Source organism: Halichoeres trimaculatus, unplaced genomic scaffold (genome assembly GCF_033239565.1).
Source record: "Halichoeres trimaculatus isolate MK-OKI-2021-1 unplaced genomic scaffold, fHalTri1.1 fHalTri1_scaffold_22, whole genome shotgun sequence".
NCBI lineage: Eukaryota > Metazoa > Chordata > Actinopteri > Labriformes > Labridae > Halichoeres > Halichoeres trimaculatus.
In genome coordinates, this window is record NW_027437200.1 from 7,449,123 (window position 1) to 7,465,835 (window position 16,713).

The 16,713-nt window shown below is 39.8% G+C and overlaps 1 protein-coding gene across 9 annotated transcripts in view; it reads left to right on the top strand.

Annotated features, from left to right (window-relative positions):
• nrxn2b (neurexin 2b) overlaps nucleotides 1–16,713 on the top strand; it is a 920,596-nt gene that overhangs the window by 470,060 nt on the left and 433,823 nt on the right. For all 9 annotated transcript variants that reach the window (XM_074699347.1, XM_074699355.1, XM_074699353.1 and 6 more), the window contains one exon: nucleotides 15,887–16,060. In XM_074699347.1, the coding sequence (XP_074555448.1) occupies nucleotides 15,887–16,060 (174 nt within the window). The remainder of the gene's footprint in view (nucleotides 1–15,886; nucleotides 16,061–16,713) is intronic.

Sequence of the window (16,713 nt, forward strand, 5' to 3'; positions counted from 1 at the left end):
TAATCCCTTAAGCCATCAGCACAGTGGAGAGGACGTTACCATGACGAGTACTGTTTTCCTCCTTCTCGATGCTTCTGTCACACCTTTATTCACCACTTGAATAAAATCAGTCAACTGGGTAACGCCCATATTTGACCCACAGTATTATTAGATAGTTATATTTATTAAAGACCTTTTAATAAGGCCTCTTAATTCAACCCCACGTGTTGTGTGCTCAATAGAAAGAGGTTTATAAGTCAATAGGACAACATCAAGTGCCATGTCGGGTCGGTGATATAGATCAGCTGTAATATACAGGTCCTTCAGGCAGTCCTATAAAGATTCACCTTCCCTTCCTCTGCCGTTTTCCCTCCCATGTCCTTCTCTATGCCTTTTCCATTTTCCTGCTCAGTGTCAGTGCTCTTTCAATAAATGATGGGCTTGGTATCTGGAGTGCTGCAATAGAGCAGTGTGTTTTAGCTTCTTTTCTTCTTTCTCTGACTGACCTGTCTGACATTACAATTTACTATGGCATTACTCAGAGTTCTGGCTGTTTTCCCACCCTTCTTTTTTTCTCTCACCTCATCGCTCCCTTTCATCAAGAGCCAGCTTCTTCACCAGAGGTGGAGCTGGATACAGACAGGGCTTCCTTGTCTGGGTGTGTGTCTGCGTCTTCATGCACAAACACACACACACACACATGGTTGTACAGTTTATTCATTGTGCTCTCTGAACTTTAGAAAATGAAATGTAAAACACTTAAAGAGCTGAATTTTGGTGGAAGTTGACCTTTGCAATTACCTCATGCATATTTTAAGCACTGTTGACACAAGTCTCACTGTTAGATTAGACAGCAGTTGTTGGGTTCATATTACCAATTTAACCCAATGCAGTTGTCAACAAAGAACTTCATGTGTAGGAAAAAGCAGACTAAATGAAGCCTGTGCACACATACAGACCTCATTTAATTCCCCTCCATGCAAACAAAGAAGAGGCCAGACAAGAGGATGGCAATTAAACTCTCCACCCGCTCTGTTTTCACTCTGTAATGATGTTTTTATAACCTCTTTCCAGACAGATGGGACAAGAAAAGAGGCCTTGTTTTCATTAACTGCAGGTAATATTTAGAAAGTCTTGTTTCCGATGGAAAAATAGACCGGGAAATGGGGCAATTTCCAAAAGAGAAAGACAGAGAGAGTGGAATTAGACCAGACAGACGCAGACGAATCTGTGTGTTGATGTACAAAAGATGGCTGATAGGGTAGGAGGTGGAAAATGAACATCCTCATGAGTGAGTTTAGACCCATGATTGACCCCTTGTTATTCTTGTGACACTTCAAACCACCACACAATGTGCTTTGCTTATTTATTTATCAGTGTCTCTGTGTCCTATCTTGTGTGATATCACACAAATAATGCTGACGTTTTGTTTTTTTTTGTCGTCGTTGTTTGTTTGTTGGTGGGGAGGGGGAAGGGGGTTCAGTTAAACCCACCATTACACTGCATTAGTCATAAATCCCCAGGGTCTCATTATCTTGCCTTACGCACTCGGCAACATCCAAGCAACCAGTGATACTCCAATAATGAATGTGTGGATGTCGTGGGTGATTAGTCCTCCCCACTCACGTGTACTTTATTCCAATATTTCATGACTTCTGAAGACCTATAGCTGAGGCTATCATAAACATCTGCTCATAAATTAGTCCTTACATTACAGTGATGAATACAACAGCTTTGGTAGTAGCCCGAGATATTTATAGTACATAAATTAAACAATATATGCTTTTAATTGGAGAGGGGGTTCCCAAGCGCCAAGCCCCCCAGCTGCACAAGTCAGTGCTAGCCTGTCAGGTCACCCCAGTCTCAAAAGTCTAATGACGACCCTGCTTGAGAGCAGCCATGTTACTTTCTTAAAAACAGTTAGGTTAATGCTGATGTAATAGACGGAGACACGGTACAAAATAGGGCTTAACTTTCCCCCAGGTAAAAGTCAAACAACTTCTTAAGTATTTGTGGCCATGCAGTGAGCCACTCTCCCTCCCTGCAGTCAATATTAACATATTATGATCCATCCATATCACCAAAAAGAATTACAGTGAGGTTTACCCAAGCAGCAACCTCCAGTCTAAGAATATGAGACAATGCTGAAGTGCTAAAATCTGCTGTTTCTGGAGTGTCCGCTTGAGGCTGGCTCCGGAAGTACCAGAAGTCATATACACACCAAGCCAAAAAAAGCTGTTTTCAAAGCAGAAATTAACTGATTTACAGCCTGGTTCAAAAAGCGTCTCCTGTCTGAGTCGCTAATTTTACTATCTGTATGGGGGGGTGGATTGTTTTTCTGAGGATATTAAGATCACAAGCTCGCCTAATCAGAGGCACAGCTCAGGGTCACGTGACCCACAGGCTCCCTATAGCTGTACACAAAGGCTTTGCCACTATAGCCAATGTGCTTCATTTTCCGTTTCAGAAGCAGACGTGTGACATCAAGGAGACTACGTCCATGTTTTATACAGTCTACGGGTTTTCCTCAGAAAAATTTGTATATTTTTTGTAACTATCTGGCAAGGCAAGGCAAGTTTATTTGTAGAGCACAATTCATACACAAGGCAATTCAAAGTGCTTTACAGCTAACATAAAATAAAATCACAATAGGCAAAATAAAATCATTGCATAAAATCACACCATAAAACATTAAAAATGATTAATTAAATTAGAAGAGGAGAGTGCAGATAAAATCCTTTCAGTTGTTGTATGCTATGCTGAACAGAACTGTTTTCAGCCGGGCTTTGAACATTGTCAGAGTTGAGGCCTGTCTCACATCTTCTGGAAGACTGTTCCAGATTTTGGGGGCATAAAACTGGAATGAAGCCTCACCGTGTTTAGTCCTGACTCTGGGCACCAGCAGGAGACCCCTCCCTGAGGTTCTCAGAGACCGAGTTGGTTCATATGGTTCTAGCATGTCCAAGATGTACTTTGGTGCTAGACCATGAAGGGACTTGTAAACAAGCAGAGCTGTTTTAAAGTCTATTCTCTGAGCCACAGGAAGCCAGTGCAGAGACCTGAGCACTGGACTTATATGGTCGTATTTCCTGGTTCTGGTCAGGACCCGAGCAGCAGCGTTCTGGATGTACTGCAGCTGTCTTACAGCTCGTTTTGAGAGTCCAGTGAGCAGGCCGTTACAGTAATCTAACCTGCTGGAGACAAATGCGTGGATCAGTCTCTCTAAGTCAGGTTTAGACACTATTCCTTTAATCCTCGCAATGTTTTTGAGATGGTAAAAAGCCGCTGATGTTATTGATTTGATGTGGCTGTTAAAGTTCAGGTCTGAGTCCAATATCACCCCTAGATTTCTAACCTGGTTACTCACATTTAGAGAGAGAGTCTGAAGGTGACTGATAACCCTTTCTCTTTGTTTCTGTGGGCCACAGACAATGGTTTCAGTTTTGTCTGAGTTCAGCTGGAGGAAATTGTTCTGCATCCACATACTGATCTGTTCAACGCAGCGACAGAGTGAATCTACAGGCCCATGTTCGCCTGCCGTCATTGACACGTAGATCTGAGTGTCATCAGCATAGCTGTGGTAGGACACATTACAGCTGCGTATTAGCTGACCCAATGGGAGCATGTACAAATTAAACAATAGGGGTCCCAAGATTGAACCCTGGGGAACACCACAGGTCAGGGCCATTTGGTCTGAGACACAGTTACCAATTTCAACAAAGAAAGTCCTGCCCTCGAGATAAGACTTGAACCAGTTTAAAGCAGTACTAGATATTCCCACCCAGTTTTCTAACCTCTGTAATAAGATCACATGGTCAACAGTGTCAAAGGCAGCGCTCAGATCCAGCAAAACTAAGACTGAGACTTTGCCTGTGTCTGTGTTCAGGCGGATATCATTTGTCACCTTGACCAGAGCTGTCTCAGTGCTGTGGTGGGGCCTAAAGCCTGATTGGAAGGTATCAAACACATTGTTATGCAGGAGAAAGTCAGTAAGCTGTTGGTATACAACTTTTTCTAGGACTTTGCCTAAGAATGGCAGGTTTGATACAGGTCGGTAGTTATTCAGTACTGTGGCATCAAGACTGCTCTTCTTCAGGAGAGGCTTAATGACAGCAGTTTTTAAGGCCTTTGGAAATGTTCCAGTCTGAAGGGAGATGTTGACCAGATGAGCGAGTTGTGGTAACAAACTGAGTTGTGGTAACAAATCTGCAACATGAGTTGCATGGAGTTTGGTTTTCGAAGAGCAGCATGTTTTGTGTGCGTGTGTATCACGCTGTTAATGATATGTAGGCAAATAAAAAGCTGTCTTGGCTCGGTAAATGTTTTAGGAACAGGTCTGAAGAAAACTCTTTTAAAGTTCCAGATAAAAACTGGAAACAGAAGGAAAACGGTTTTAATTTTTATGAGATTTTTAAGAGGTCTGTTCAGATTAAACTCTTTGTGTGTTGATGCAGACAATAAAGCTTGTGTGTACTTCACAAACACACATTTGTAAAAACATTTATATGACATTCTTGCTGATTTGTTAGTTCCCCTTAACTATCATAGCTGCACTGCAATATACGTGTCATTGGGATTATGCGCTGCTCTTGAGTGCCTTTACTTTCACTTTCTCTACATATGTCACTTATTCTGTGGCTGAGATGTGATGTAAATATCCTTTAACTTGAACAAACTGAGACTTAGCAAACCCATTGATAGTTTCCAGTGAAGGCTGTCATACAGGAGAAACAATCCATGTGAAGGGAAAGAGCAGGCAGGTCGAACACCACTGTAGGACATCCCAGCTCCCATCAGCAGTAGTCAAACAACAGATTGTTTATAAAAAATATAGCTTTGTGCAAACACAGATGAAATTTGTCCAGCATAAGAATATCAACCTCAGTTTAAAAAAAAATGTCCTTTTGTGTTTACATTAACTGGGATAACTGACACATGACTGATCCAACTCTCATTCAACAAACATGTTTCCTCGTCAACAGACCTGATACAGCTTGTTTTTTTTTGTTTGTTTTTTTTACAAATCTTAAAGTTGTTGTTAAAGACCTGTAAAAAGTGCTCTGTTTTAGTGTGTTCCATTCATTCGACTGATTTGACTCTCTGAAGTCAATCTCCTTTTAAGTTTCTTAGTGTGAAAGTAAAGCTGTACAATGCTTACATTGATACTGTAGATGTTCATTGGTTGTATAACTACTGCAGTTATGTACCATGTAGTTTTGGTACCTGAACAAGGCTAAACTGTTGCATAGCAACATTTAATATGCCTGTGTGCAAGCTGGTATCATTTAGAATCTGTAGAAAACTGCAGTTTACTGTTCTGCAAAGCCCTGCAAGAACTCCAAGAGTTACCTGCTTTGTCTGTGCAAAAGAAGACAAACCCAGTTTTGGGTAGACTTCATGAAAGTATTTTAAAAGAAATACCGTCAATTTGACTTGATAAGTTTTAGCAAGTTTCTCCTGGTGTTCAGAACCAGAGAGAAGCTGAATTCAATTGACAGTGAATAATAGAATAAGTACTGGGACATTTTATCGGTGGTGGATTTTACTGCTGGATACGACTGCATTGTGTGAGTCACAGCTGGAGTCTTTTCACCAACTTTAAGATGTAATTTCTCCAAAGAAATCCACAGAGCCACTACTTCAGCTTCAGTGGACCAGCACCAATAACTGTCACCTGCAGATATTATTAACTTGAAAGCACAGTGTGCTAACATTCACGTCTGCCAGTTTCACCGGATGCAGAGAGTAAAACATTCAGATAACAAGCCCTGAACAGCTAACCTGCACTGCTACTTGTGCCACGTATCATGCAGGGTGGAGAAAAGTAAAGTGAAGAGGAGAGGGATATGAAAGGGAGATAAAAAAAGACAAGGTGAGGATATTCTGAGTGCAAAGATGGAGAATGGGAAATGAAAGGGCAGAGAATCGGAAACGAATACGAGGAAATGGAGACTAAAAGATAGTGACTGAGCAAAGAGTGGCAGAGCGGAGGCAAAGGGGAAAGGCAGTGAATACAGAGTGACATTTTATAGAGGGAGAATAGAGGCATGAAAGTGTGTAATGATCCCTGCATGTGGCACCAAACAGTCAGACTGTGCCATCAGTGAGGCATAATCTCAGGGCTGTGAAAAGGACTGACTGACTGATAGTTTAAAGATCAATGACATACTCTCGCAGTATGCTATGGCTCTTTGTGTTTCTCTTTATTTTAGAAATTTAGTCCAGTTGTTTTCATTTATCATGATCAAAATCCATGCAAAATCATGTGTTTGACTTTTACAGCATGCTTATTTTCACCTATCCTTCCATCTGTCTGCTTAACCCCAACATCCTCTCCTCAGCTGTGTTTTACAGTTTCTCCTGAGAGATTTCAAGGCATTCCCAGGCTAGATAGGCTATGTAATCCCTCCAGCAAGCTCTGAGTCTACCCTGGGGTCCCTTCCCAGTAGGACATGCCTGGAATAGTCTAAAGGAGGCTATCCAGGAGGCTGGTTCCTTTTGATGTGAAGAAGTCATGAACCTCCTCTCAGCTCCCACTGAATGTCCAAGCTCTTGACACAATCTCTAGGGCTCAGTCCGAATACCCTCAGGAGGAAACACATTTCAGCCACTTGTGTCTCTTTTCAATCTCAGTCTTTCATTCTTTCAGTCACTACCTGAGGCTCATGACCGTAGGTGATGTTGGAACTTCCTGTCTTCTGGCTGTGCTCTCCCTTCAACAGGAGGGTACGACACCATGAACTCACTGCTGCTGACCCAGCACCAACACTCCTGTTGATCACATAATCCAGTTTTATTCATCCACAGCAGATCCCAAATTACTTGCTTTGTTCACTTGCATCCTAGCCCCAAGATTTTTTTTTTCTTCTTCTGTTTTCTTCTTCTTCTTTTTTTCTAACAGACCTTGAGAATTTAATCTTCTTCATGAAGAAAAAAAAAGCCAATAGCAAATCCAACCTGACATAACTGACCATAAATATTTGTATACTATCTGTTATGCGAGACCGTAAATTGTTTTATTTAACAATTAATCTGACTTTTTTTTTTTTTTTTCTCAATTGACTCTTTATAATTCATCTGTCCTGTATTCATGGCTCCTGTGTTACTGGTTTTAGGTCTGTCTTTTTGCTGTTATTAAACTCCGGCGCTGTGAAGTTTCAGCAAAATTTTAGCCACTTCAGTGTCCAGTCAACCGTCCTGTACGGTCATGTGTCTGTCAGTGAAAAGACCTCTGTGACCTTTTTTGCTCCCCTCTCATTTTTCCTCCAACTTCCCTCCTCAGCCCTCAGTTCCTCTTTTCTTTGACAAAGTGTTTTGAGCTCTGGGATTCACCTACAAAAATGTTTGTGTTTCTTCACTGGAGTGCTGGTTTTAAGATAATTCTCATAGTACCAGCAACTCGGTTTGAAACAGGGCATTTTTGGTGCATTTTTTGGAAGGGATGGAACTGAAATATCCCAGGGATAAATTAAGTACTCTGAAATCCAAAATCAGAAATCTGAAGCGCTGGTCTACAAATCAGACCGGTGATGTCTTCTTATCAGGGAATAACAGCGTTAGGAAAAACTAACACCACTGCAATGGGTTATCTTATTAACAAATATTACAAACAAAATCTTTGAAATAGTACTTACTTTGATGACCAGTTACAGTTTTTCTTTGGTGAGGAGGGAGGGATTTGAATTTACATTTATTAAGAGATAGCCCCTTGAGATGCAGCATTTCATTTTCGAGGTGTTCCGAACAAGAAACATAAAACAATACAACACAATGAGACAAAAAACACAACAAAACAAACAAAAAAACAAACAAACAAAAAAAAAAAAAAAAAAAAAAAAAAAGAACAATACAAAGCGAAGCAAAACAAAACAAAAGCAAAAACAAGCACATCGCTCTCCCATTAACCCACCCACTTCAACCCAGTTCCAGCTCCTAAATACATTTACACATTTGTATATACATGAAGATATAAGATACACAGAAAACATACTGTCCATAAACAAAAATTGTTCACCTTTATTTCCAAACACAAGAAAATGTATATGTAGATAGTTGTTTAAACCCATTGAGACAAGAATTAATAACTCAAACATTCAAAAACAGGAGCACCTTGTTTTTAAATAAGTCAACAGATTTGACCTAAAAGTGTGAAAAGATGAGATGGATTTGAGAGATGGGGGCAGATTGTTTCAGCCAGGAGGAGCTTTATAACTGAATGACTTGCGACCGATTACTTTATGAATTTTAGGAATGGAGAAGAAGGGACAATCCAAGTGTTGAAGTGGATAAGAAGATGTAAACAGAATGAGTAGTTGTTTTAGGTATGGTGGAAAGCTGAAATCAACACATTTGAAAATAAATTGAAACCAGTGGAACTGTCGTTTGGATGCAACAATGGTGACAATGCTGAGTCGAAACTGGCATTTATCAGGATGGAAGTACACACACTGTTTCAAAACCTGCTCAAAAATCCAAATTCCTTTACATATTTGAAGGTTTCTTAAAAAAAAAAAAAAAAAAAAGAAAACGCAATAATGACACCCATGGTAACTAATAACATCTACGAAGGTGTAATCCAGCCACTAATTTAATCACTTTTTTTTTTTTTTTTTTTGAGAATTAAAAAGTAACTATAATTTACTTTTTTCAAGAAAATTTGCCCAGCAATGCTCCTTATGCATTATGATGCAGTTTACCTGTTAGTGTTAAATATTCAGCTTCTGCTGTTTCTGATCATCCATTATCCCACTGCACTCTTCAAAAACATATTTGGAAGGACTCATTGTTAAAAAACAATGAAAGTAATTAATTAAGTCCACAGAGTTTCTGGTTTAGGCCTACATGTGCAAATGAAGGAGCAGCCTGCTTCAACAAAACTAAAGATTCCTTTGTTTCTGGAAGGAGTCTGAACATCCTGATCATTAATATGATCACAGTTAAAGTCACTGCTTCATGTTTCTTTATCAACTTGTAACAAGTACTATAATAGATGAGCTTCCATGGTAAATGAAACTCAAGCTGAGAGCAGGGAGTGAGTGAGCTTTATGGCTGTTCAAACTAACAGGCACTTTTTTTTCCACTTGGTGCTGCAAACACAATGTAATATATCAAATACCTTGTACTACTTTTTATAAATATGTACAGAGGCAGTGCATTTTAAATCATTGTAACTATTTAACTAAAGTCACCCATTGTTTACTTGGGTCAGAGCTTCTCCCTCCCTTGGCGCACGAGATTGAGACTGGAAGAAACATATGAGAAGCTTTAAAAGTAACAAACATGCACCTGTTAGAGAAATAATACATCACCTCAGAATCAAATAATTACAGCTTTGGTTGCTTTAGGCCTCTTCTACTCACAGAATTCAAAACATTTCCTATTTGTCTTCAGAATACACACATCCAACACACAGAGCTGCAACATAATAATGCAACTTATGATTTAGCATCAGCAATTAACGTGCCAGCAGCGTAAACATTTATTTTCTGCACCCAGCGTCTTGTTGGGGCGTCTTTGCAGATCCTAGTACCTCTGTAATTAGCAATCACACAATCCCTATATCTTCCTGCCGGCTGCTATTGTCACAGCCCTGCTTTGAACGCGCACACCGCCATCGCCTAACAGTTTTTCATTTGCACAACCAACAGCATGTGCATGTTTATGTTTGCATGTGTTTTTGTGTTTCTCATCAGCAATCATTCAATCTTTGTCAATTACAGCCAGCGTGTGAGCAAAGCAACAGAGAGGAGAGACAGGGAGGACTCCAGAGGCAGGCAGAGAGTCTTAATAGAGCATTTAATGAAAGTTAATGGTCGGCTTTGTGTTCGCCAGAGAATCAACAAGAGGAAGATGATTATTGTTTGGAGATGACACCAGGCATTGTGCATTCCTGGCATGCTCCCATTATCTACCTTCTCTTTAGTGACGGGTATAAATAATGTATATCACAGTTTGTAGATGTGGGCAGAGGCTGCAATACCTTCACTTCACTAGGGAGCCAATTACAGCCCAGGATGATATACAGGTTGTGTCATGAGCTGAAAATATGCCCTGACCAAATAATGTAAGGCATCTATTGGATTTAAGCACCATTAGGTCTAAAAAAAAAAAAAAAAAAAAGTAAACTTCCTTTTTAAAAAAATATATAAAGTACATCATCTTTCTATAGATTATGAAGCAAAAATAAATGATAACACAATTTGGATGATAATATGATCGTCACGGGTTTTACACTCATGCAATTTAGCCCTTTTTCAGATAACTCAAAAATAATGAAAACTGTGAAATTGGAGCTGTGAGGTTTTCTATCCTATGATAACAGCAAGTTTTCTGACCAAGATTATTTACAGCACAGTTAGGGGATTTACTCATTGCACCTTGGGAAAGTAAGCCAGTAAAGCACCAAGATAATCATAAATATTTGTTCCATCAGTGTCCCTGTTTGCCAGGAATCAAATAGCAAGCTGTGAATTGCCATAATAGGCCCTCAGGTTATGGAACAGTCTTTCTCGTGACTCACAGATTGAATTTAGAAATCCCCCCAAAAAAGAAAGAAATTCTGTATGATGTTATAAGCCATGAAAAACAAAAGCAACCACTAAAAAGCATCTATATTTCACCCTCTTAAAGCAGATTCTCTAAGTGTAAATGTAATACCAGTTTGCTCTTCAACACTCTTCTGTCAGTTTATCTCCAGGGTCCTGTATCCTAGAACCCAAACTCCCTCCACCAGCCCCTGAGAGGTCATTATAGTAACTGTGGAGATGTGGAGGTGGTGGTCTCTGCCGCTGTCTGGGAGCCTGTAATTGGTCCCTTCTTGTGGATCGGGTCTGAGCCCTTCAGAAGCACAGGCATTCATCACTGCTGGGACAGCAGGGCTCAGACAGGGCACAGGTTCACACAGTTACACAGAGGCTGGGAGGGAAATGGTTACTCATCGCTCCATCCTGACCGCTCTAACAGCTCCAGAACTGTGGCCATGAAACATAGATCATGCTACAGGAGGGGAAAACAACATGTGTTTGAATATATTTGCTTCAATGTTAGACACAATTTTAATAGTATTTATCAAAAAAAAAGTGATACAAAAAAGGCTTCACACCTTAGTGTTATCAAAAACTGGGGCAGCTGTTCAAATGAGCATTTCTGTTTTCTGCTCCCTGTGGAACCCCGTGTCTTAACTTCATAAATAATTTTCCCTTTTTCTAAAATTGACATGCAGGAAAAGGCTGTGACTGGATTTGAACTCAGGCCTTCTGCTCAAGGGCTAACCTCATGGAGTTTAGCCTAACCTTTGGGCCATATCTGCACCCTGAAAATAATCTCTCTCATCAACCTGTGGACTAAAGGTGCTTGGCATTCTTAACCTTGCAGAATTAAACTGCTACTTGAAAACAACAGGTATTATGCAACATAAACACTCATGTTTTCTGAGCTCCGTGAGGTATTGCATTGATGGGACAGGGCAGACCACCCTTTGTTTTAAGCTCATTTTAACCTGCTTTTTAAATGTTGAAGGTGTCACAATCCAGTCATTAGAATATGTGACTAACTGCTTACTAGAGACGTTTTTAGAGCGGCAGCACACCCAGTGCCGTCCTCTTTATAATGCAGTAAAACATGGCTGTGCTAAATATAGCTGCCAACATGTCAGATACAATCCATAAAGACATGTTTACAAGTATAAATAAAACAAGAAGGGAAAACAAGGCTACTTATATGATGCATTAAGCACTTTTCTCTTTTCCAAGCTAAACTGTAATATGAACAAAGGGAAATGCAACACAAAGAAAAAGGTGACATGTTTTTCTCCCCTAACAAGTGTCCTTTACACATTGTTTACCTAAACAGAATTGTGTATCCTTTTGTCTTTCTACTGTTTCTTTTGAGGAGGCAGTCCATGAACCACACATTGGTCACTTTTAGAATATATGCTCAAATTAATCAATGGGCATTAAAAACAAAAGGTCTTTTTTTTTTTTTTTTTTAATTTCCCAATAAAAGCCAACATTTAACTGGTTTACTGATTTATTAATAGCTGTGTCATGTTTTTTGAATATTAATTTGAAAATAATGAAACACATACTGAATTTTATTATCATTTCAGCTGAACATATGTGTTGTATGCTTTATCGTTAAGCTATTCAGGAAGAAAAGCATAAAAAAATTTAAAAAAAACAGAAGTGCCATCTGCTGGTTGAACAGATGTGGCACTGTATTTCTGGGTTAAATTTGCATATCTAGATTTATCAGTCATAGGTTTATCTTCCCTTCTCTTTTTCCGCGTTATCCCATATCAGCAGAGAGTGATGGTCATCTAAAAATTGAGTTGTATATTTTTCTTGATTTGTTGATCCTTAGTCTCAGGTGACCGTGATGTGATGGTATCAAATAAAAACACCCATCTCTCCTTGTCTCGTAACAGTAACACCATGTTACATTCAAGAACACACTCGACAAGCAGAGCACAAACTGCTCATGGACTAAATGAACAAAGAAATCAAAAGTTTACCCAAAGAAAATCTGTAATTCAAATGAAAAGGATCCAGCTCCAAAGAGAGCCTGGTTCTGAGTGGGTGTGTGTACGTGTTCTGCATAATTATCTCTTTTTTTTTTTTTCTGTACTGTTACTCCACTGAAGAAAACAAAAGTTGCATGACTAATTTTTACAGTACATCTGGCACAGCCCTGCCTCTTCCTCTCCTCCCTGGTCAACTTTACTTATGGGGGAAGCTGCTGGAATCTCAGGCATAGTGTTGGCTTCTGCAAGAACTGCACTGCTTGTCCTTTTGAGATTAACTCTCTTCCGATATTTTCATATTTGCTAAATGGCTCTTACAGACGCGATTTCAGGACATCACTCAGTTGGACAGCTAATGAATTTGTTGTATTGATTGTAATGCCTGGGAGCCCCGGTCGGGGAAATATGAAGTGTCAAGCACTCATTAATTCTGAGGAGAGGTTGGCAAACATCATTGACTCATTCCATTACACAAAGTCCACATATAATTGACCTCGTGGCTCATTGCCTCTAAAGTTGAAAGTTGTAGTTTTTCAGCAGTGGAAGTATGATTCCTCAGTTTTTCACCGTATGACTGTTCTCTGAAGGTCCCTATCTCTGCTGCAGCATCTCGTCCTTGCATGAAAGGTTTGTACTGGATGTTCATTTTATGCCTGCTGAAAAGATAAAGGCTAAAGTAGGAGTTTTTGATGAGGAGAAAAGCCTGAAGCATTTCAAACCCTGTTTATTCATATGCACTTACATCAAAGGCCTTTTTGTGTTTTTTATAATTTCACTTGGCAGTTTCCTCACAACTCTGCTGAAAAGGAGAAAAAAAGAGAGCAGGAGTGAAAATAATTGGGCTTAAAAGTGGATGGATATTTCCTTTTATGTTGTAATGTAAAGAGACCTTAATTGTGCTCGAGTGCTGAGATATCCCCAAACTCAGCTTTATCATCTCGCTGAGGGCTCACAATATGTGCTTCCTTCATGAAAAAGTGCCGCTGTTTATATTCTGTTCTCGTCCCAGAAGAGAAGTCTGTGGACAAGCTCACAGAATAAATCTTTCTAAGCATCAGATGACATTCCCAATGCTTCCGGCTTGATGCAGTACAATCTATTCATGTCAAATCTAAGCTGCTTCTTTGAATCATGTAATCATCAAAACATGTTCTTTGTGCTGCTGCAGTGACAAGCACTTTGTCAGGGGGAATCTCTCAGGAGTATTCCTCAAAGCGTTCACACAGTTCTGCTTTAAAATATCTGCTCTCTTGACGGTGAAGCTCACTTTTTGCTACCTGTGTATTGCATGACTTCAGAGTGGAGCAGAAACAAACAAACCTTTGACGGTGATTAAAAAAAAACATGTATCCACAGATATGTATTTTAAGTTTTATTAGCCTTTCTTGATTAAACTTGCACTTCTTAAAACACAGTAGTCCTCAGCATAGTCATACCTCTTACAGTATGCAAATGATGGGGCGCATGGTTTTCATTTGAGCACTTTTATGCCAAAGAGTGTTCATAGGAATTGAATTCAGCCCCCTCCCCCTTGTAAAATGGCATCTTAACAGTGTGGTGTCACTCATACTTACACCAGCCAGCATTACATCTAATGACTGGCAGATCCAACCATCACAGGCACTAACAACAGGGTAATCACGCCTGTTAGGGTGTTGTAAAGATGGACCCATGTGCCAGTATTGAAGACACAATATGCAAAGAAAGCTGAAATTCAGGATCCGAGTTCATACTTTTGGGAAAGTATGACGAAAGCAAGATATACAGAAAACTTAGATAAAGGAGACTGAACTTTTTTCTAAGCTGTTTATGTGAAGTATGTACAATTCAAATGTATTGGATGGGGGTTGACAGGAAGTTCTCTGGGTGTATGCACCTGCCTCGCTTTCATTGTGCAGTAAGTTAATTGGCCAATTTGGGGCAATTTTGCATGCAGCTAAAGCAATGGCTAAATGGGTTCCATAACAGTACTTAATGAGTAATGGTGTAAGTTGACCTTCCGCCACACCTGATTTTGTAAAACATGTAGCTTTCATATTTCACAAAGGAATGAGCTATAAATGCAGAGTGAACAAAAAGAATAATCAGCGTTATTATGGACTTGTGCCCAGTAGGAAAGGACCCATTCTCTTGAAACTTTAGGAACAAAGCGTAGCTGGGGTTTAAATGCAATCTTCCTTTTTGACTGTGTTCTCTTTTCTACCAGCCAGGACACCTCGTGCTATGAAAAAAACACTTTGGTCCTTTTTATTTTAGAATAAGCTCCAAAAACATACAGGACACTTTAGGGACAATGTATATAACTGTTAGTTGAGAGAATTGTCTAATTTGTGTAAATAAGTGGTTTTAAGATTAAAACAAGACTTCCAATTAGTCTGATTTAATTTCTCCATAACTGTAGTTGAACAGTAACCAACACTGTAAACTGTATTCATTACAACCTATGGTATGCCTTAGTTGCACCCTTGAGTTTCAGTACGTCTGAATTGTTTACCTGTTGCACAGAGTTGTTTGCTACAGTGTTTTCAGGCCTAAAATTAATTTCTAAGATCTAGTTGATTGTCTTGCTCTTAACAATAAAATTCTGTATATTTTCAAAGGCACATCAAACAGTGGTCCATTTACAAAAGTGAATGTGTAGACATTTCCAGTGTTTACAACCTGCCAACACTGTGAGTAATATAGGGGGTCTCTACTGCAGGGTCTCTTGAGAAGAAATTATATGATTGTGTTTTTTCAATGGATAGTGATAGCCCTGCTGTGCTTCATATGGTATTAGATGTTAAGTGTTGGTTGGCTGGGTTCAGATGTGCACATATGGGTTACTGTGAGTGCACGCACAAGAGGGAAGCACAAGTGTTCTACCCCGCTGCAGAGCGGAGTTGTCTCGTGGTCCTGTAGCTGTGCACAGCTTTGTTGAAACTGATACTGGACTGGGTGATATGTGTCTAAAGTCTGTGGATGTATTACTTATCTGCTCTTGGAAACTTCAGTCTAGTTTGGGTGGACCCACTGATTGTGGCTGGGTATTTCGCACACTGCCTACCAACCTTTCTATTCACACAGTATCACCTGCTCAAAGCAGCAGCAACAATAAAGACATATTCATAGCGGAGATTGCAGTGTTAGATGTGTGAATAAATTCTAAAGGTAGAAAAAGGCTGCAGCATCATTCTGTTCTCTGACCCTGACTTCTTCTCATTTTTTTGCTGTACTCCAACATGTTAGGTTGTTATCTTGTTATCTTGCTCAAAACAAATTTTTTTTTTTTTTTTTGTGTGTGTTCTATAAATTTATACAGAACTTATTTTTACATGTAGAGATGCTTTGATATTGTCTCAGATCTTCCGTTCTCATCACTGTATTTTATGTATTTGCTTCTTTTAGGAGAGCTGTACATTGGTGGCGTGATAAAGAACATGTACAGTAATCTGCCCAAGCTGATCGCGTCCCGGGACGGGTACCAAGGCTGTCTGGCCTCCGTAGACCTGAATGGGAGACTCCCCGACCTGATCGCGGATGCCCTCCACCGGGTGGGTCAGGTGGAACGAGGCTGCGATGGTAAGAGCTTCAAGATCAGTCAGTCTCATGCACACCTGGTCCTGTTGTACATACTCTTTGGCTGTTTTCCCAAATTACTGATGGCGTCCATCTCTTTCTCAGTTTAAAATTGCAATTCGCCCTCCTGAATAAACTGCATTGATTTCAAGTGGTTGTACTATCATTGAGGGTTTAATTTGGTGTTCTCGTTATTAGTGGGGATGATTTCTCACAGAGAATACCAAATTTCATTGATTTATTAAACAAGCTTAGCTCAGTTTGAGCAAATGAAGGATAATTATAAGGAGAGAAAGTCAGCAGCTGAGTTGTAATCTTTTTATATTTGGTTACTATGACATTTCGATCAGTCTATTAGACTTAATGACAAAAACAGCTACTTGTAGAAGTTTGTGGGTGGGTTGTTGGAAAGGGAATGCATCATTCTCTATTGATTTTCACAAAGATCTAAAAATGCAAACACTTCTCTTGGTAGCCCATTTGCTCTCTGCGTTTGTATGTAGCTAATATGCTCAGACACACCTGAAAACTCACCTGACTTTCCCCCACTCTTGGTTCCCTTTGAACCAGCAGTGCATTTGTCTTAGCCAATGCATTTGTCATGTATTTTGAACCTCTGCTGTGCCACCATGTCTCAGGCTGCAAGGCTCCAGTGC